Raw genomic sequence first — 21,439 nt, forward strand, 5'->3', positions numbered from 1 at the left:
TTTAATTATTTTTCACTTATTTGAGGGCGCCGGGGCGGGGGTGGTACAGAGGACAGCCTGCGGGAATCAGTTACTCTCCTTTTGCCGCATGGGTCTGGGGCTCAAATTCAAGTTGCGAAGCTTGGAGGCAAACACCCCTGAGCCATCTCACGGTCCCTGGAAACTTCTTAAAGCAATGGGAGCAAAGATCCCGAAGGAGAGGTGGGAGAGAAGGGCAGGAAATGCGTCCCCACCTAGCTCTCCCCACGTCCCTTTTCCCAGGATACAGGAGAAAGGAGGACAAAGGTTGGAATGACCACTTGGGATCCGTTGTACTGCCTCAAAGACAAAGTGTCATAAAGATCAGGCCATTCTTGGACTCTGCCCTGCCTGGACGCCTGCCTTTCCTGGCAGGTGACCTTGTTGGACACGAGACCCAGCACCTTCCCCAGATTCCATAGCGGTTCCAGGCGTGAGTTAAACTATTTCCACTGACCTTTCCCCAACTTCCCATAGCACTACCTACCAGACAGGCAGTGGAGTCTAGGTCCAGGAGCCGGGGTCAAAGCTGGTCTCCTGGAGAGGTACCTTAACAGTTGACGCTCTACTCACAAACATTTACATTAGGCCCAGACAGTGCTTGCCACCTGTGTACATCATAAATAATAAGACAGTTTTTATTGTCTGAACGGTTCCGTGCCCACTGCCTGGGCTTCAGGGTAGCTTCTACGACAGGAAACCTGCTCTCCCTGACCCTCCCAGGCCTCTCCTACTCGGGCAGGTGTGAAATGCGAGTCTGCGAACAGGTGTAGGGACTCCAGTATTTGAGCAAAGCCCAAACGGAGATCTGAACGCAACATGCAGTTTAGATTGATCGTGGAGACTCAAGAAAACTGGAAAATCGGAAGGTAGATCGGTAGAGTGATTAGGCACCTACATTGGTAAGGAAAAGATAGTTGTTTTCTGCAACTCATTTTTATGGTTGTTTGAACTTTGAAAGTAAAGAAGGGCGTAGGCTGGTCAAGAACGAAGCAGGGTGTGGGGAGCTGGGGGTATAGCTCCGTAGGTAGAGCGCTTGCCGAGCGTGCGCCAAGTCCTCGTCTCTGTCCCCAACACCATAGAAACCGAGCACAGTGGCATATGCCTACAGCCCTTGACTACATGGAAAATTTGAAGCCAAGCTGGGGTATAGGAGACACTGTCTCAAAAGACTTAAAAGAAAAAAACAAGGCCAGGTGGTGGTGACACACGCCTTTAATCCCAGCACTTGGGAGGCAGAGGCAGGTGGATCTCTGTGAGTTTGAGGCCAGTCTGGTCTACAGAGCGAGTTGTAGGACAGGGTCCAAAGCTGCACAGAGAGCTCCTGTCTGGAAAAACAAAAAACAAAAAGCAAAACAAAACCAGAAACAAACAAGCAAAAAAGCTAAGTCAGGGGCAATGGTTGTCCTCTCAGACAGGCGATACGTCATCGTTGTCTCAGACAGGAGAAGCATCATCTCTTTGCTTTAGTCTCCTTACTCCATAGCCTGGTGCCCTTCACAAAGTCAAGACGTGCCTCAGTTTCTTTTTGTCTGACACATGAATTTGGACTAGATGTCTCCAGAGAACCCTACTACTCAGTAGAGTAGCTGTGGATCCTCATGCAAAGCTACACATGGAGCCGAGTCTCATGCCATTGGTTTCATCCGACAAGGTCACCTGCCAAGAAAAGCAAGACTCCAGCTAGGGCGGAGTTCAAATATGACCTGATTTTTAAGGCATTTTGTCTTTGAGGCAGTAGCAGTACAACCAATCCCAAATGGTCACTCCAACCTTTGTCCTCCAAATGCCGGAGCGCGTGCCTATTTTGCCAGGCTCATTCAATCCCCTTGATCTCCCCGCCTTATTTTCGGCCAGGCAGACTAAAGATACACCAGGCATATCGCCAGTTGTCTCCAAGAACCTTTCTAGCCAGAGTAGCTGGGCATCAGCAATTCCAAGAAATCAGAAGACCCTGCAGAGAGGTCAAGGCCACAACCTGCAAGTCAGGACGCAGAGCAAGGACAACGCAGAGATTTCAGACCAAAGAAGGGGCCGCTGCTATGGGCCCTTCCTATCTGTCCTCAAATACGCCTGGCCAGAAGGCCGAGGAGATAAATAAATGAGCGTGACAGGAATAGTTCAGTTAGGTAATCTGGCCAGGCTAGCGGTGACCTTTTCTCCACTGACTCTTCCCCTACAGAGACCCACGTTTCCCCCAAGGAAATCACGACTGTGGGAATTTGAAATCCCCATGCGGAATTCTAGTTTCTAGTATTATCCCTGAGAACGCGTTGCCTAATTCAACGGGATTTAATGTGTCTCTTTTGCCAGCCAGCTCACCCAGAGGGAGTTAGCAGGCACACACTGATCTAACCCTACGTACAAGACCAGCAAGGTTAAGGCTTCCATGATTACAGGGTCTATGACTACTTTCTGTCCTCAAACCTCCTTTAATCCCAGGATCACCCTCTACGGGCGGTGTCCCCTACAGCTCAGACTCCTTCCCTTCCCTGAGTAGCCACAGCCCTATGCGGCTGCTTCTCTGTTTATAGAAGTGAAAAAAAAATAGCCAACTGCTGCCTGACCCAGTACCCTGTTGCTCGCCCAGTGCTTGGACCCCAGCCCTCTGCCTCCATCTTCCTCATGCTGAGATCACAGGCTCACACCACTATGTCTGGCTTGTTTTGTTTTATTTTTTTTGAGACACAGAGGCCTGGGGCTCCTCATGTAGAACAGGCTCAGACATGGACACGGAATAGTTCTTCTGCCCCAGCTTTCAACGTGCTGGGATTGCCAGGTGTAGCAATTCATACTTTTAATCCCAGCACTTGGAAGGCAGAGGCAGGCGGATCTCTGTGAGTTCGAGCCCAGCCTGATCTACAGAGTGAATTCCAGGAGAGCCAGAGCTACATAGTGAGATCCTGTGTTGGAAAACAAAACAAAAAAAATCAGACAAAACAGGCATGGTGGCTCATGCCCTTAATCCCAGCACTTGGGAGGCAAATGTAGGCAGATCTGTGAGTTCGAGTCCAGCCTGGTCGACGGTTTACAAAGTGAGTTCCAGGACAGCCTGGGTGGCTACACTGAGAAACCCTGTCTTGGAAAAAAAGGAAGGAAGGAAGGAAGGAAGGAAGGAAGGAAGGAAGGAAGGAAGGAAGGCAGGCAGGCAAGCCAGCCCAAACAATAGCAGAAGTGTTGGGCTTATAGGTTTAGGTTTATGCCACCACACTTGGTGTGTTCCTATCTTGGTGTGGTGAGGGGTGAGGTTTTTGTTTGCGTGCATGTTCATACATGTGCAGATGCATGTGCTCATGTGTGTCTATATATGAAGGGTAGCAGTCAGCCGAAAGTGCTGTGACTTCTCACACATGACCTACCTTGTATTTTGGGACAGGGTCTCTCACTGGCTTTGAGTTTCTGAAGTAGGGCTAAGAGGGCTGGACACTGACCTCAGCCACTCACCTGTGTCCACGTGCCCAGCCCTGGGATTGCAGGAATTGGACACCACACTCAACTCCTCGGACCTGCATGTCAAGCACTTTCCCGACTAAGCCACCTCCCCAGCCTTCTTGGTAATTTTTTTTTTTTTTTGAGACAGGATCTCCAGTTGGTCTCAAATTTGATAGCCTGGCTCCTGGGTGCTGGGGTTAGGGTTACAAGCAAGTGGCACCACAGCCAGCAAGTGAAACCTCTCTAACAAAGACCAGGGGGTTGCGGGGTAAAGGCAGGGCAAAGGACAACCAGGAGTTCAGGGTCAACTTTGGCTTTATAGTGAGTCTGAGGTCAGCTTGGGTTATAAGAGACCCTGACTATAAACAAAACAAAACAAAACAACAAAAACAGAAAAGAAAAGAAGGCAGAAAGAAAGATACCCTGCCTAAATTGGAGGTCTTTCTTTCTTCTCATGGTGATGACTCCTGCAGTCTCCTTTGGATGGGGGAGTGTGTGGGGGGAGGGGAGCCTTGATGTTTGTTTTCCTTTTGCTTTGCTGTGGCCAGGGAAGCAACCAGTTTGAGAGGAAGCTTCTTCTCTGAGTGAATGCTTTAGCCAGGCTGGGTGGTAAAAGGAAGTAAGCCAAGATGGGCCCTGTGTGGGAGAGAACGCCAGTCCCTCTCCGAGGAGACAAGTAATGCTTCGCAAAGCCTATTTTCTTCCCCCAGGCCTCTCTCCTGGCACCCAGATGCCTTTTCCTGTCTGACCATACTTGGATCTGGTGGCTGTCAGCCCCTCACCTCTCCCTTACTTGGCCTGGATCCTGTTTGAGTCTTGTTTTCCAGTCCAAACCACCACCCTCACACCTGTCGAGGGGTGTCAGCAATGTCTACAGAGCTCTCAGGAGCTGGATGGGGAGGGAGGGTCTGGCCCAGAGAGGTGGCTGTGAACAAGGAGATCTTTTTACTTAGATTTATCCTTGTAGTCCTTGGGGTACTTCAAATAATTTTCCTCCTGTTTTATCTGTGTATTTATTTTTGTGACAGATAATGTCTTATGCAACCCAAGTTGACCTGAAATTTGCTATGCGGCTGAGAATAGCCTTGAACTCCCAACCCTCCTGTCTCAGCCTCCCTAGTACTGAGATTTCCCCTTCTCAGATTTTGGGGGGTGTGTGTGTGCGTGTGTGTACGTGTTGCATGGAAGTGCAAGTGCGTGTGCACTTTTGCTACAGTGCACATGGAGCTCAGGGCACAACTTTGGGGACTCAGCCCTCTCCTTCCATCTTTACATGGGTTCGGGAATTGAACTCAGTAGCAGGTGCCATTACTTCTGAGCCATTTTTCCTGCTCTCTCTCTCTCTCGCTCTCTCTCTCTCTCTCTCTCCAGCAGCTTGTTGTGTAGCCAGTTGTGGCCTGTAACTATTAATCTTCCTGTCTCATGCTTCCAAATGCTGGGACTCCAGGAATGCAATGCCACACCAGGCCCCTAAAATGTGGAAATATGGTTTCCCAATGTTTTCAGCCAATTCAAACCTTTAGGAAGGAACTTTACAGGCTTCTAAACATCAGCAAGCTGTTTTGGCTAGGATTTTGGCTAGTGTTCTGCCTCTGGCTTAGCGTTTCCTCTGTTTGTGCTCCATTTAGTCAACTTCAGCTAAAATCAAGATACAGGAAGAGAAACACAAATCACAGTGTGTTTATGCTGGGATTCTGTCACAAGCAGAAATTCCATCTCCCTGCAGACTTCCCAGAAACCTTGGAGCATCTGTGTCAAGGATTCCTTCCTTTACCACAAAACAGGGTAGAGCGGATGGGAAGAGATGCTGAGGCACAGGAAGGACCAAAAGGAGAAGACGATACTCGTGTATGGTTTAAAAAAGAAGGCCAGGAGAAGACAAAGACCACATTGAGAAGATCCATAATCTTTCTCTTCCCCACTCATCTCCATGCCCAGTTTCCAGGACCCCCTGCCCATAGTCAGCAGGATCTCTTAGGCCTGCCCTTGGCTCACTGCCCCAGCCCTTCCAACTCCATGGGAGCCTGTTTTCTGGCTGGCAGTATCAACACGTCATCATTTTCAATCTCTCTGACCTCCACAGGCGTCTTTTCTACTTTCTCAAGGCATGTGAAACCAAACCTGGGTTTTCAATCTTGAATTCTGTTCCTAAGAATAGGGACAGTAGGGTCCCTGAGGTTTCAGGAGAGTTTGGAGCCCTCCTGCAGGCCTGGCAGAAAGGTAGAATTTGGATGCCACCCAGCTGGGCGACCTCTTCTTCCATGGAGAGAAAAGGAGTCATGGCTTCCTGCCCAACCCCACTTTCACTGATTAACGGAGTCTTGGAGGGGAAAAGAATCTGAGTGTGGAACAGGAAGCAAAGTTTCTGCAGCTGGAAGATGAGGCGAGGATGAAAGACAATGGAGAGAAAGGAGCAGGGCAGGACGCGAAGATCATGAATTCGGGTGGGGGGATGTTAGGTGGAGGAGTCTTCATCCATAGAACTATATAAAGGAAGCCCCTCAATTTACCTCCTCTCCGAGCAACTGAAACCCTTCCCTTCTCCATCTACCCAGGAGGTTAAAAATAGCCTAGCGAGCACCTAGCCAGACATTTCCAACCTGTTTGCTGACACTTAGTTGACTTGAAGGTGTCTGTCTAGTCAGCAGTCCCATCACCCAAAAAAAGACAGAGAATGGACCTCACTTGACATCCCACGACTCGGGTCATGTGGAATTCACAATCCAGTCCCCATGTTCTGTCTTTCTCTCTCCATCGCTCTGTTGCCTGGAGATGAGCAAGCAAGCGGTACACAGAAAAATCCCAGTACGGAGTTTGTTCATTCTTTTCTCTCTACATAACAGGCTAAAGAAAAAATAGAAAGGGCCAAACCCAGTGAAAGGTCAGGACGGGACAAGAACAATCTGGATCAACTAAACTGGGCCTCATGGGTAGTCTCAATACCTCTGACCCTTGTACTACCCAGCTAGTCTATCTCTGGGAAAAGATCAAAGACCTTAGAAAATGGAATTCTAAGGCTGGAGAGAGGGCCCTGAGATTAAGGGCACCTATGAATCTTGCAGAGGACCAGGTTCCATTCTCACACACCTATAGTCATCTGTAACTCCAGTTCTAGGCCATGTTTGACCTCTGCAGGCACCAGGCATACATGCACATACATACATGCAGATAAAAACTCATACAGCTAAAAAATTAAAAAGAGTTAGGTGGTGGTGACGCATGCCTTTAATCCCAGCCCTCAGGAGGCAGAGGCAGGTGAGTTTGAGCCCAGCCTGGTCTACAGAGTAAATCTAGCATAACCAGGGTTACACAGAAAAATCATGTCTCAAAAACAAAATTGTTTTTATTTATATAAATAAAGATTAAAATAATAATAATAAAGAGAAATGTAAAAAACGAAGAAAAAGAAAGAAATTCAAGACCTCCCTAGTCTTACATTGTCTGTCTACATTCTCTGTTCCTCAGTTTACCACGCTATTTGATACATTTTCCCTAAATGTATAGACTGGAGCGGTTAGAAGATTCAGTTACAGTGTACTAGTGGAGGTCAGAGAACAGTTTGCAGGAGTAGGCTCTCTTCTGGGATTATAGGGATACACCACTATGCCCAGGCTACTCTTATTCTGAGTAACAAACACTGTTTTTGTTCTAACAGTACCCAGATATATTCTCCACTTACTACGCTTCATGTGTTTTTTTAAATTTGTTCTTTTTTTTTTAAATGTTTTTGTGTCTGTGTGAGTGAATACCACATAACTATGATGTTCAAGGAGGCCAGAAGAGGGCTTCAGATTCCTTGGAGCTGGAGTGTGTGAGCCATCTGATGTGGGAACTAAATCAGATCATCTGAAGGGCAGCAAGTATTCTTAACCACTGAGCCATTTCTCTAGCCCCTGCATCAGGGCATACGTGTGTGTGTGTGTGTGTGTGTGTGTGTGTGTGTGTGTGTGTATGTGTATGTATGTGTGTATGTGTATGTATAAGTATGTGTGTGTATATGTGTGTATGTATGTGTATATGTGTGTATATGTGTGTATGTGTGTGTATGTGTGTATGTGTGTATATGTGTGTATGTGTGTATATGTGTGTATATGTGTGTATGTGTGTGTATGTGTGTATGTGTGTATGTGTGTATATGTGTGTATGTGTGTATATGTGTGTATGTGTGTGTATATGTGTGTATATGTGTGTATGTGTGTATATGTGTGTATGTATAAGTATGTGTGTGTATGTGTGTATATGTGTGTATGTGTGTGTGTATGTGTTAGTACTCCCGTGTTAGTAATCTTCACGACCCCTTTGAGATCAGCTGCACTTCTGGCTTTCATTTGACAGATGAACAGTCTGAGCTAGGGGTGGTAACATGTGTCTACAATTCCAGCATTTGGGAGGCAAGAGGATTATGAGATTGAGGTGAGTGTGAACTATCTAGCAAGACTCTCCAAAAAAACACAGGCACGTGCATATGTGTGCACGCACATGCACACATATACACACACACGCACACGCGATGAAAACGTTTCACATCTGTAACCCCAGTAATCAGGAACATGAGGCAGGAGGATTGAGGCACGTGTGGGGCCAGCCCGGCTGACATAGTGGCATTCTGTCCTAAAAATATAAAAACAAGTCAGGCAGTGATGGTGCACATCTTTAATCCCAGCACTTGGGAGTCAGGTTGCTGGTACCTCACTATAGTTCCAGTGTTGGGGGGCTGATAAGAGGGTCCATCCCCAAGGCTGGCTAGCCAGCCAGTCTAGCCAATCTGTGAGCTGTTGTGTGAGAGGACCTGCTTTTGGTCCCGGCCACCTAGCTAGCTTACACCCTAAATAACCACACAGAAACTGTATTCATTTAAACACTGCCTGGCACATTATCTCTAGCCTCTTATTGGCTAACTCTCACATATTAGTTTAACCCATCTCCATTAATGTGTATCGCCATTTGACTGTGGCTTACCTGCATGAGTCTAACCACATCCGTCTCAGGCAGGAGAACCATGACATCTGCCACACTGCCCTTCTTCCCAGCATTCAGTTCTACCTATCTAAGTTCTGCCCTATCAAAAGGCCAAGGCAGTTTCTTTGTTAAACCAATGAAAGCAACACATAGACAGAAGGACCTCCTACACCAGTGAGCTCCAGATTCAGTGGAAGACTTTGCCCCCTAAAATAAGATGGAGATTGTAGGAGGAAGACACCTGACCTTGTCCCCTGGCCACCACAGGTGTACACATATTCATGCTGAATTTTTTGTGTTTGTGTGTTTAAGTGCATGTGTGGTATATTCATACCTTATCATGAGCATGTGTGTGTGTGTGCATGGTATATATATACCTTATCATGAGCATGTGTGTGTGTGTGTGTGCATGGTATATATATATATCTTATCATGAGCATGTGTGTGTGTGTGTGTGCATGGTATATATATATATCTTATCATGAGCATGTGTGTGTGTGTGTGTGCATGGTATATATATATACCTTATCATGAGCACATGTGTGTGTGCATGGTATATATATACCTTATCATGAGCATGTGTGTGTGTGTGTGCATGGTATATATATATATCTTATCATGAGCATGTGTGTGTGTGTGTGTGCATGGTATATATATATACCTTATCATGAGCATGTGTGTGTGTGTGTGCATGGTATATATATATATATATATACCTTATCATGAGCACATGTGTGTGTGCATGGTATATATATACCTTATCATGAGCATGTGTGTGTGTGTGCATGGTATATATATATACCTTATCATGAGCATGTGTGTGGTTGCATGGTATATATATATATATACCTTATCATGAGCACGTGTGTGTGTGTGCATGGTATATATATACCTTATCATGAGCATGTGTGTGTGTGTGCATGGTATATATATATACCTTATCATGAGCATGTGTGTGTGTGTGTGCATGGTATATATATATATATACCGTATCATGAGCACATGTGTGTGTGCATGGTATATATATACCTTATCATGAGCATGTGTGTGTGTGTGCATGGTATATATATATACCTTATCATGAGCACATATGTGTGTGTGCATGGTATATATATATATATATATATACCTTATCATGAGCATGTGTGTGTGTGTGCATGGTATATATATATATATATATACCTTATCATGAGCATGTGTGTGTGCATGGTATATATATACCTTATCATGAGCATGTGTGTGTGTGCATGGTATATATATATATATATATATATATATATATATATATATATATATATACCTTATCATGAGCATGTGTGTGTGCATGGTATATATATACCTTATCATGAGCATGTGTGTATGTGTGTGTGCATGGTATATATATACCTTATCATGAGCATGTGTGAGTGCATGGTATATATATACCTTATCATGAGCATGTGTGTATGTGTGTGTGCATGGTATATATATACCTTATCATGAGCATGTGTGTGTGTGTGTGCATGGTATATATATATATATATATATATATATATATATATATATATATATATACACACACACCTTATCATGAGCATGTGTGTGTGCATGGTATATATATACCTTATCATGAGCATGTGTGTATGTGTGTGTGCATGGTATATATATACCTTATCATGATCATGTGTGTGTGTATGCATGGTATATATATACCATATCATGAGCATGTGTGTGTGTGCATGGTATATATATATACCTTATCATGAGCACATATGTGTGTGTGCATGATATATATATATATATCTTATCATGAGCATGTGTGTGTGTATGCATGGTATATATATACCATATCATGAGCATGTGTGTGTGTGTGCATGGTATATATATACCTTATCATGAGCATGTGTGTGTGTATGCATGGTATATATATACCTTATAATGAGCATGTGTGTGTGTGTGTATGCATGGTATATATATACCTTATCATGAGCATGTGTGTATGTGTGTGTGCATGGTATATATATACCTTATCATGAGCATGTGTGTATGTGTGTATGCATGGTATATATATACCTTATCATGAGTATGTGTGTGTGTATGCATGATATATATATATATATATATATATATATATATATATATATATACCTTATCATGAGCATGTGTGTGTGCATGGTATATATATATATATACCTTATCATGAGCATGTGTGTGTGTGTGCATGGTGTATATATATACCTTATCATGAGCATGTGTGTGTATGCATGGTATATATATATATACCTTATCATGAGCACATATGTGTGTGTGCATGGTATATATATATACCTTATCATGAGCATGTGTGTGGTTGCATGGTATATATATATACCTTATCATGAGCATGTGTGTGTGTGCATGGTATATATATATACCTTATCATGAGCACGTGTGTGTGTGTGCATGGTATATGTATATATATACCTTATCATGAGCACATATGTGTGTGTGCATGGTATATATATATACCTTATCATGAGCACGTGTGTGTGTGCATGGTATATATATATATACCTTATCATGAGCACGTGTGTGTGCATGGTATATATATACCTTATCATGAGCATGTGTGTGTGCATGGTATATATATATATACCTTATCATGAGCATGTGTGTGTGTGCATGGTATATATATACCTTATCATGAGCATGTGTGTGTGTGTGCATGGTATATATATACCTTATCATGAGCATGCGTGTGTGCATGGTATATATATACCTTATCATGAGCATGTGTGTGTGTGCATGGTATATATATACCTTATCATGAGCATGTGTGTGTGTGTGCATGGTATATATATATATATATATATATATATATATATATATATATGCCTTATCATGAGCACATATGTGTGTGTGTGCATATGCATTGAGAGGTCAAAGGTCAATATTGGGGATCTTTCTTAATTGATCTCCACCTTACTAAAAAAAAAAAAAAGAAAAAGAAAAAGACAAATGTTGGGGCAGCAGTTACGAGCACTAACCTGGCCTGGATTCTCAGCACCCAGTAGCAACTCCCAAGCATGTACAACCCCTGTTCCTGGAGATCTGAGGTTCCCTTCTAGTTTCCAAGGGCACCGGGAAGACACATAGAGCATAGACATACAGGCAGACACAGCCACACACAAAGAATAAAAGAAATAAAACTTTAAGCAAAGCAATAGCAAATGTACTGCCTATGGCATGGAGTTTAAACAAGCTGCCCTAAGTCCCATGGCCTCAGGAGACACAGGGGGTGTAGAATTCAGTTTGGCTCCAGGCTCTGCATTCTCGATAACCATTTCAGTACTTGTGCTGGGTAGGTTTTTTGTTTTGTTTTGTTTTTTTGCTTTTTTGTCACCTTGACCCTAACTAAGGTCGTCTGGGAGGAGGGAACCTGAATTAAGGAGCTGCCTCCATTAGGTTGGCCTGTAGGCAGGTCTGTGGGGGCATTTTGATTAATGATTGATGTGGGAGGACCCAGCCCAGTGTGGGCGGTGCCATCTCTGGGCGTGTGGTAATGAGATATTTTAAGAAAGAGAGCAGAATAAGCTGCGGGGAACAAGCCAATGAGCAGGGTTCCTCCGCGGCTTCTGCTTCTGCCTCCAGGTGCCTGCCCTGACCTCCCTCAAAGAGGGCTGCGCTCTGGACACGTAAGCCAAATAAAACCTTTTTCTCCCCCAGTTGCTTGTGGTCATCGTGTTTATCGCAGCAACAGAGGATAAACTAAGACAGGACCGTATCAGAAGGCCCACCACTGAACATTTTCCAGGTCTTAGACTCATCACTTCCTGGGCCAAGGCCTGCAACCCTAGATCTGTAGCCATCTCTGGAAGGAGGTTCCAACCCCAGAAATGCTGTGTTCAGAAGGTCAACATGGAGGAGGGTAAGATTTTCTTCCTGTCAGGCGGTTAGAATAGAAGGGCCAGCTAAATGTCTTCTTTATTTCCCTTCTGTATTCTGTCACCTAGAGGTGATTCAAGAAAAAACCTCTAGCAGGACTCTGTGAATTGCTCAAAGATGGGCTGGAGAGGCGGCTCGGTCAGAAAAGTCAGGAACGTGCTGAGTGAATTCCTACCGCGATGCTAGCCACATGAGTATGAGGATCTGCGCTAGGTCCCCCAAAATCGCAGGACAAGGCTAATGTTTATAATCCAGGGGTGGGGAAGTGGAGACAAGGGGACCCCTGGGGATCCCTAGCCAGCTAGAGAGTAGCCTACTTAGTGAATGTCATAATGTGAACTGAGACATCCTAGCTTTAAAAATAAAATGTGGACAAAGCAACAATACCCAAGTTGTGCTCATCAGGGGCACACACACACACACACACACACACAGAGTTAGTCAGCGTCACTAGCTGTGTGTGTGATTGTTTCTTGTTGACCTATTGCTTATTTACATCCTTTCTCCACAACTTCCTCTCTCAATGCCCCGACTCTAGTTGGATCCTTGCATTTTCCTTATGTCAAAGAAGGCCCTTGGTTTTTTTGAAGTAACTACTTGTAGCTGTTGTTCTGTAGCCCAGGCTGGCCTCAACTCACCACGATGTAGCTGAGGATGGCCTGGATATACTGGTTCTTCTGTCTCCCTTTTTAGGAGAGGATCTCATGTATCCCAGGCTTGCCTTAAACTCATGACAGAGCCGAGCATGACTTGAACATCTGGGATCTTCCTGCCTCTGCCTGTTAACTTCTGGGATGACTGGTGTGAGCCACCAAGCCTTTTGTATACTGTACTGAGGATCCAACTCAAGGTTTTTACTTTGTCCATTTTAGGCCAAGAATTTACTAACTGAGCTTCATCTCTAGTCAAAAAACAAAAAACAAAACAAAAAACAACAACAAAAAGGCCTCGCTGTGTAGCCCAAGCTATCTTGAACTTTTAGTCCATTTGCCTCAGTCTACCAAGGGGTAGGACTTCAGGCCTGAGCTACCAGGCCCTGTTACTGGTTTTATTTTCCCTGGGGGTATTTTTTTCCCCATCTCTCTTTAGTTTTCTTTTTGGCTTTTCTCAGATCTTCCAGTACTAGATTGGGCCTAATGGAGGAATAACACTCAGAACTCTGCCCTTGGCTGTACAGGTTGGTTGTAGCTCTTTAAAGATCGGAAGGCAGATGCGTGGGAAAAGAAGCCCCAGCGTTAAGCGGGGAAACAGCTGCACTGGTCCTGGGGAAGTGGCGCTGAGTATGCCTGCAGACAGAAAATGGCCCAGGCAGAGGCAGAAATTGTGTAGAGACAGCAAAAGGAAGTGGAGGGAGTGGAGCCTGCTGTGCTCTCTCAGGAGGGATGGGTTTCCTCTTGGGGAGTAGTTCTGGCAACTTCCTTCCTCAGCGTTAGCTGTGCTACGCGATATGGCGGTGGCCAGCGACACCATGATATTTAAACCTAAATTAATTACACAGAATTAAAAATTCCATTTTCCAGTCACAGTCTGACAGCTCCACACGGCTCGTGGCTGCTGTACTCAACACAGCAACCCCCTCACCAGAGAGCACTCCTTTGGCCAGGTGTGGGGACTCACACCTAGAAGCCTGGTGCTTGGAGGTTGAGGCAATAGCATCACCAGGCCGTGCAATAATGAGTCCCAGGCTCGTTTGGGTGACAGCGTGAGACCAACCTCAGAAAGAAAAATAAAATCCTGTAGACAGTGGCAGATGGGGGTGAGAATGGGGGTTAGGGTATCAGGAGAGGGCGCATCTGTTCTGCCTCTTGCAAGCTCGAATCTCTTAAGTGGCCTGGGGTGTAGTTATCCTCTCCTGGCCACTGATAATAGACTGTGTACACAAATACCCAGGCGCAGGCCTCCCCGGCGCTCCAGCCCCTAGTCTGGCCCTCTCTCTTGCTCTTGTATCTGCTCCACCCCTCAAGTCCCTGGAAACCACGCCGCAGGAAAAAAAAAAACTTTCCGTCAACTTTGACCTAGTTTCCTGATCATAAATTTAAAGGGGAGGAGCGACTGAATGTTTGAACAGGTGCGAAAATAGGGGAGGACTTCAGGTGAGAGTATTGACAGCAATAGAAAGAGCTAGAGACCAGTGCATTGTAAATAGACAGAAAGAAGCCAGAAACAGGCTAGCAGGGGACCAGCTGGTGTTTGCCTAACAAGGATGAAGCCTGTGTTTAGTTCCCAGCAGTATGTAAGCTGGGCATGGTAACAACACAGGCAGTGCCTACAATCCCAGTACTAGGAAGGTGGAAGCAAGACAATCAGAAAGTCAAGGTCACCCTCCTGACACAACCTAGGCTAAATAAAACCCTATATCAAAAGATGAAGGAAAACGTCAACAGCCTTGGGGGGAAAGGCCCTAGCTGTGGGAGCTTGGTGGTCTGTTTGATGGATCGAAGGACGTCCCATCATCCCTGGCATCAAATGAAGGTGGGAGGAGGGAACCAACTCCAGTCGACCCCTGACCTTCATATGCACCGTGGCATGCACGCGCCCATATCTGCACACAAACAGTAACTTGTTCATATGCACCGTGGCATGCACGCGCCCATATCTGCACACAAACAGTAACTTGTTCATATGCACCGTGGCATGCACGCGCCCATATCTACACACAAACAGTAACTTGTTCATATGCACCGTGGCATGCACGTGCCTATATCTGCACACAAACAGTAACTTGTTCACATGCACCGTGGCATGCACGCGCCCATACCTGCACACAAACAGTAACTTGTTCATATGCACTGTGGCATGCACGCGCCCATATCTGCACACAAACAGTAACTTGTCCATATGCACCGTGGCATGCACGCGCCCATATCTGCACAAAAACAATAACTTGTTTTAAGTGGGGCAGGGAAGTAAGGAAACGTGTTACAGAGAATGAATGATAAAGATCAATTCCTAGAGTAGAAAAGAATTTCTGTTTTCAATGTCACTTTCTGTTCCATTCAGGCTTCTTGCGGTTTTGGTTTGTTTGGGGGAACACAAGTACTTCTTGTGTAGCCGAGCAGACCCGGTGGTACTTGTGGCCAAGGCCCTTGAGTTCTTGGCATCAGTCTCTGCCTCTCCGATGCTGCGTTTTGGGTGTACAGCACCGCAGGAAGCTTTGTTGTCTGATACAGCGCTTCAAGGACTGTACTGGTCTACATGGAGCTAAGGGAAAACCCATTTTGAAAAGCAAGGAGATGAGTCAAAAACTGGGAAGAACTGTGTGGTATCCTCTGCCATTCTCAGCTTCTCAGTGTGTGGCTTCTTCTGGAACAAGATAATTTCAGCTCGCAGTGAAATGGTCTATCAGTCATCAGTTCTCTGTGGAAATGCCAAAACAGAACAGGCGCCAGGGAATAAGGGTGGGGCTGGATAGTCAACCACTGCGTTCTAACTAAACGTGAAGAACAATAAAGTTAGAAAACTAGCTGCCTCTAAAACATCCAATACCTGCAACTAAAACTCTAAGTCCTAAATAATTATTCTTTTTCAGCATATAAACCAGATTGATATGGGGGGAAATCTCTACAGTAAAAACCAAATTATGAAAGTGAACGTCAGTCAGGCATGGTGGTAAACAATTCTAACCCCAGTGTCTGGGAGGCCGAGGTTAGCCTGAGCTACAGAGAACTTGTCTCAACAAAATAAACCAAAACATCCATCCCCACCAACCATCCTTGGGGCTGCTGGACTGAGGCTTCTGCTTGTCACTCTTGAATTTGCAGAGTCTGATGAACATTAGGGACCACCAGGGACCACAGGGTTCCAGTATTGACTCCCTGCTCACAGGGAAAACGAATAACATTTCCCTCTCGCCTTTGTCTCCCAGTCCCTTCTCCCCAGGACCCCCCCACCTTTGTTTTAAGCTTTGTCCAGCAGCCCCAAGGATGGTTGGTGGGGATGGATGTTTTGGCTTATTTTGTTGAGACAAGTTCTCTGTAGCTCAGGCTAACCTCGGCTTCCCATATGGATTAAGCTGCTCATATGGATTAAGAAACAAATATAAAAAGGAAACTCACTCGCTCCCTTTCAAACCCCCCACAAGCTATTTCTTAAAACTGAGCGTGGCTCAGCAGGTAAAGACACTTTCTTCAAAGCCTAAGGAACCGGGTCTGGGTCCCGTTTTGAGAGCTAAAGTTCAAGGTCAGTCTTAGCTACACAGGAGCAAGTCTGAAGGAATTTGGTGATAGCTGTAGACGTGGCTAACTAGCTTCCATCACCAGATCCCACCAACTTAGTCTGAATGGAGCCCGAATCAGCTGATGGATCACTGTTTGTCTTCAACTCTGGTGTCACACGGGGACTGCTCTCTCGACAGGGTTTCCAGCACTGTGAAGCAGGGGAAGGCCATTGTGCACACCTACTTTCTAGTAATTTCTCCAATGTCATTTCACAGACAAGAAAAAAAGAACTTTTTTTTTTTGCTATTAAAAAACTTTATTTTTTTTACAAACGATATTCCCCATCTTGGGGTGAAAATATATTTGGATAAGTACAAAATATAGTTTTTGTCATACAAAAAAGATACACAAAATACAAAAACATAAACGAAACCACCGTCAGCTCACATGCTCTCTGGCAGCGCAGCTCAGAAAAGGGTGGAGCTCAGTGCTGACACAGACATTGAACAAAGTGCTATGGCTGAGAGAGACTGGTCAGGCACTAGTGGCCACAGTGAGAGCAGTTAAGAGTCCTTTCTCCTAACACGGGGCAGGACATGGGTCTGGGGGGCTTTTGTGAACTTCTCATCGCAATGCCTGGAGTCCCTGATCAGTGCGGGGCATCTCGATGCAGAGGCTCACAGGCACGCCCTTCGTAGTCAAATCAGAATCACACAATTCTGCATACTGGGACAAAGTCTCCAAAGTAATAACCAAGCTGGGCATTTAATCTCAGCACTCAGGAGGCAGAGGCAGGGGGATCTCTGAGGCTAGCCTGGTCTATGTGTAGAGGTTCCAGGCTAGCAAAGGATAGACAAGACCCTGTCTCAAAAAACAAACAAAAAAGAACAACATCAAAGCCCCCAGACAAATCCCTTTGCCCTGTCATTGGGCTTCACCCTTAAGACACAGACAGTGGAGTTTACATCTGCAGTCGAGACTGGAGCTAAAGTGCCAAGAATCACAGAGATAACAGATCCTCCGTCTGGTTAGTTTATAAGAGAACGCAGTGCAACTGGCTGTGAAATGGCTTTTATGGCCATGGGTGGAAGCAGTCAGAACTGCTCCGAGCCCAGGATCGAGTCCCCTGGAACAGCTGCCCTGTGATACAAAGGGTGCACTCCATCTCCCAGGCCCAAACCACATCAGCCATGCAAGATTTTCTTTCTTTGTAAGGATATAAAAAGGGAACACTGATTAAAAAAACAAGAACAAAACCACCTCTTCCAAAATTTTGGCCATGATTTTCCTTTTTTTTCTAGTATGTGAAATTGATTCTGTCTTCCATGGCACAGAGAAGTTCACGGTTTGCTGTTAATCTAGAACTCCCTTCAAAAAAAAAACCTCGGAAAGACCATGCCAGAAGGTCATTTACACGCTGATTCAAAAACTACAGACAACGTCTTCATTTCCAAGGCCTGAGAGAAAGTGGACCGGGTCTGAACCACCCAGCAAACACTCCTAATACCACACACAGTGCGGGCGCTGGCTGGGTCCGCACCACTTGAAGCCGGAGAAACCCGCCTGCTGATCACCACCCCTGTCTTGCAGTCAGAGGCTGGGGTGGAGCCGTTCTCCACTCTGAGACTGGGTCTCTAAAACACTGGAGTCCAAGCAGAGAGGCAGAAAGAAGAGAGTGAGCACAGACGCATCTTGTCCCCCACACGCTCACTGCACGTTGTTGTTGTTGTTGTTAAGGGTGCAGGGATCCACCTGGGGAGGAAGTGTGAAGAGACTATTTTAGTTTTCTTAGGTAGAAAAACCATGTGCTTAATAATCCTTTCTTCCTTCAGAAGGCCTGGGATAAAACGTCAACAATAAAAAATAGCAGTTCTCACCTCAGTGTAAGTGGGTGGGGGCATGAACTGGAACTCAGGGGCATACATGAAGATAGGGCTGTCTGGAACACCGTCCACGTCATCGAGCAGGGGAGTGGTGGGGCTCTCTAACCGGTGGTCTTCAGGAATGATGTCCATGTAGCAAGGAGGGGCTACAAAGGGGAAACAGGAAGGAGAAATCCAGCTAAGAACCGCCAGACTACCAATTTGCACAAGCCCGATCAGGCCAAAGAAAGCTATTAGCTGTTCGTAGCTTACCTTCTGGGGTATCTGGGATGTTTAGATCTATCCAACTCATTTCAGAGCTTGTCCGGCTGGCCATGCTGGAGGTCCGGCTGCTCAGACCTGACCTGCTGCCAATCACCAGGGGTAGGTCAAGGATGACTTTCTTGGAGCCGGGGACACTCACATAGATCTAGAAAGGAAGGTGGCAGTGTGTTAGATGGTTGGGTAGAGAAGGCACTGAATGTGTACCTGAAGAATTGTTTCCCCTCTAGAACCAAGCCCCTGCTTCACTCACCAGCAAGGAATACTCCACACGCAGGATGTTGCAGCCCAGGATGGACGGTCTGATCTTCTGCACGCGGAGGCTCTTGCCACGCCAGGACGCACAGGTCCCAGAGATGATGTGATTGCCTCTGACTGAGGACAGCTTCTGAGTCAACACCTTGGTCTGGCCATTGGCAAGGTAAGTGTGTCGGGCCACAATAGCTGCTTTGGGGACCACAATGCGGGAGCATGTGTTCTCGAAGTCGGCGTGGATGGAAATGTCATCACCTGGGATAAGAGATGAAAAGACATGAATATCCGTGAGGTTAATGGCGCTTCCTCTCCTTGACTCCATGCCCCCCTCCCCCTCCAAGCCCACGGTTCTGACTATGTGTTTTAAGCAAGAGGTTTTTTTTTACCTTCACAGAACCCTTTTCTCTCGATTCGAGCAGAGACGGACACGCGCCCATCAGGAATGAACATGCAGGAAACTTTCTTCTCCTTTTTAGCTGATACCGGTGCCTGTGTAGAAGGACAAGATGTTTTGAAATATTTCAATGCTCCAAGCATCTAGCTTATTATCCCCAACCAAGGAGACTAGAACCTTAAAGTAACCCTCACCATTAAATCAGGGGTATTGACATCCACTAAGTCCATCACTTCGAAGTTTTTCTTCGCCTCCTGGGTCGGCTGGCTGGGACGATCAAGAAAAGCCTTCACCCAGTAGTCGACACAACCATATTTGCCTTTGAAGGATGTTCCCAGGGGCCTGTGTCAAAACGATGGGGGAAAAAAATTAATGCTCTCTAAGAACAGTAAGAGGTCAGAGGGGGGAAGGGAAGGGGGCGTTATAGAAATAGTGTCCAAGATGCATTCAGCCAATGCCTACCCTTGAGGAAGTTCGAAGCCAAACTTGTACTCATATTTGTTTCCTGGTCTCATGATCACCATCTCGTTCTCACCTGCAGGGAAACAAAGGCAAGGGCCCCTTAGGTTTCTCGTTACATTTCAAAAGCCTCTGTGTAGACGGTTTGGGCAGCAGACAAGATTATTTTACTTCCATTATCATCTCTTACAGTGGAATAAAAGATTCCGGTGCACTTTCTTGGACAGAAAGCTGCGAAGCCCACAATTACTAAGAGCTTCATCCAGCACAGTTGCCCCAGAAATCGGGAACAGATTGTGAATACATTAGTCTTTAAGTAGCTAAGGCAACACCTTCTGGAAACAGCACCTCAGAAACTGTATAAAATCACCCTCGGGGGAAGGGCGTGTAGCAAAATGCTTGCAATTAAAACTTAAAAATATCGGGACCAACATAATTCAAACCCTTCGAGCGAACAATTCCAAACACTTGGTGGAGGCGCCAGTGCCTCCTTTTAAAGCCTTCCCCCGCCCCAGCCACCATCCGCCCTGCAAAGAACAGCTGGTTCCGTACCTGTCGGCTGGTCTTCTAGGAGCAGCGTGTCTTCGTAGCGCAGGTAGTCCAAGGTCTGTTTGCACTGCTGAGACCCCTGCATCCACAGGACCTTGGCCACTCCGCAAGCCAGGATCCTGACGGCTTTGATGCGAGTAACTTCACAGACTTCCACTATCACCCGGCCGGCCACCTTCTCCCCACTGCCGTACACCTTCTCCGGGTCGTTGAAGACCACCTCAAAAGACTTGATCTTCTTGAACATCACCATGGTTGGGCTCAGCGGGTTCAAGATGAACGGAAGCCAAAGAGGAAAAACGCCAGGAGCCCTTCACAGCGAATTAAAGCGCCCACTCTCCGGACCGCAGACCGGGGCTTGAAAAACCCAAATAAAAATTTCAAGAAGCTCTCCAGCAAACCCCAACAACTTCTCGAACCGGTGCCTGAAAGTTGCAAGCCGCGGGCTGTGCCAAAGGCTTTCAAGAGGCAGCAACAACAGCTGTCTTTGCTCCAGCCGCTGGATGAACTCCGGGTAGGCAGGAGACCAGAGGAAGAGAGTGTCTATCGGGAGCCGGAAACGCCTTTATATAGCTGCCTGGCTAGCAGCACCACGCGAGCGCTGGCTCTGAGGCTCGTGCAGCCCTCGTGCACAGTTCTCCCATTGGCTGCTTGGCTCTTGTTTACCAGGCCTCCGACCAATCAGCGAGGCCGCAGGGGCGCGTGGACACGGTGTGCTCTAGCGGGGAAAATGGTTGTTGTGCGGGTGCGCTGCCTTGCCAGGAGGAGGGGCGAGGCTGGGGCCGCGGACCGCTCACTCCCCCCCCCCCATCCCCCGGGAGTTAGGAGGCCCTGGCCCCGCGACCCTGAACCCCATCCAGGCACTCTGCCTGGGATCACGGTTGTTTGGGTGGCTTGGGTTTTGTTTTTTTCTTTTTTTAGGTGAAAGAAAAATGTGCTTAGAAGACGATTTCATGCCTTGTCTTAGCCAGCGCAATTCATTTCGAGGCGACTGTTTATTCCTGGCTCACAAGTTCGCAAGTCTGTGAAAAATAATCCCACTGCCCCAAGGATACTTCAGACTGGGCGAAGGGCGAGGGTGTGGTTGTGTTAGTGAGAAAGAGCCCGTCCGGCGTCCTCCTATTGCACGTCTGCTGAGGAACAAAGCGCATATGTCGGATATTTTAAGC

At 46.3% G+C, this 21,439-nt stretch overlaps 1 protein-coding gene across 1 annotated transcript; it reads right to left on the minus strand.

The window, feature by feature from the left end:
• Positions 1-17,752: 17,752 nt before the first annotated feature.
• Txnip (thioredoxin interacting protein) lies at positions 17,753-20,879 on the minus strand. Its single transcript, XM_075978080.1, has 8 exons — positions 20,274-20,879; positions 19,725-19,797; positions 19,457-19,604; positions 19,255-19,357; positions 18,867-19,123; positions 18,605-18,761; positions 18,347-18,498; positions 17,753-18,221 (listed from the first exon to the last, which is right to left on the minus strand). Exons 1-8 carry the CDS (start codon positions 20,521-20,523, stop codon positions 18,177-18,179), a joined length of 1,185 nt encoding a protein of 394 aa, XP_075834195.1. The 5' UTR covers positions 20,524-20,879; the 3' UTR covers positions 17,753-18,176.
• Between the last annotated feature and the right edge of the window lie 560 nt (positions 20,880-21,439).

The sequence above is a fragment of the Microtus pennsylvanicus genome, chromosome 7 (assembly GCF_037038515.1).
Source record: "Microtus pennsylvanicus isolate mMicPen1 chromosome 7, mMicPen1.hap1, whole genome shotgun sequence".
NCBI lineage: Eukaryota > Metazoa > Chordata > Mammalia > Rodentia > Cricetidae > Microtus > Microtus pennsylvanicus.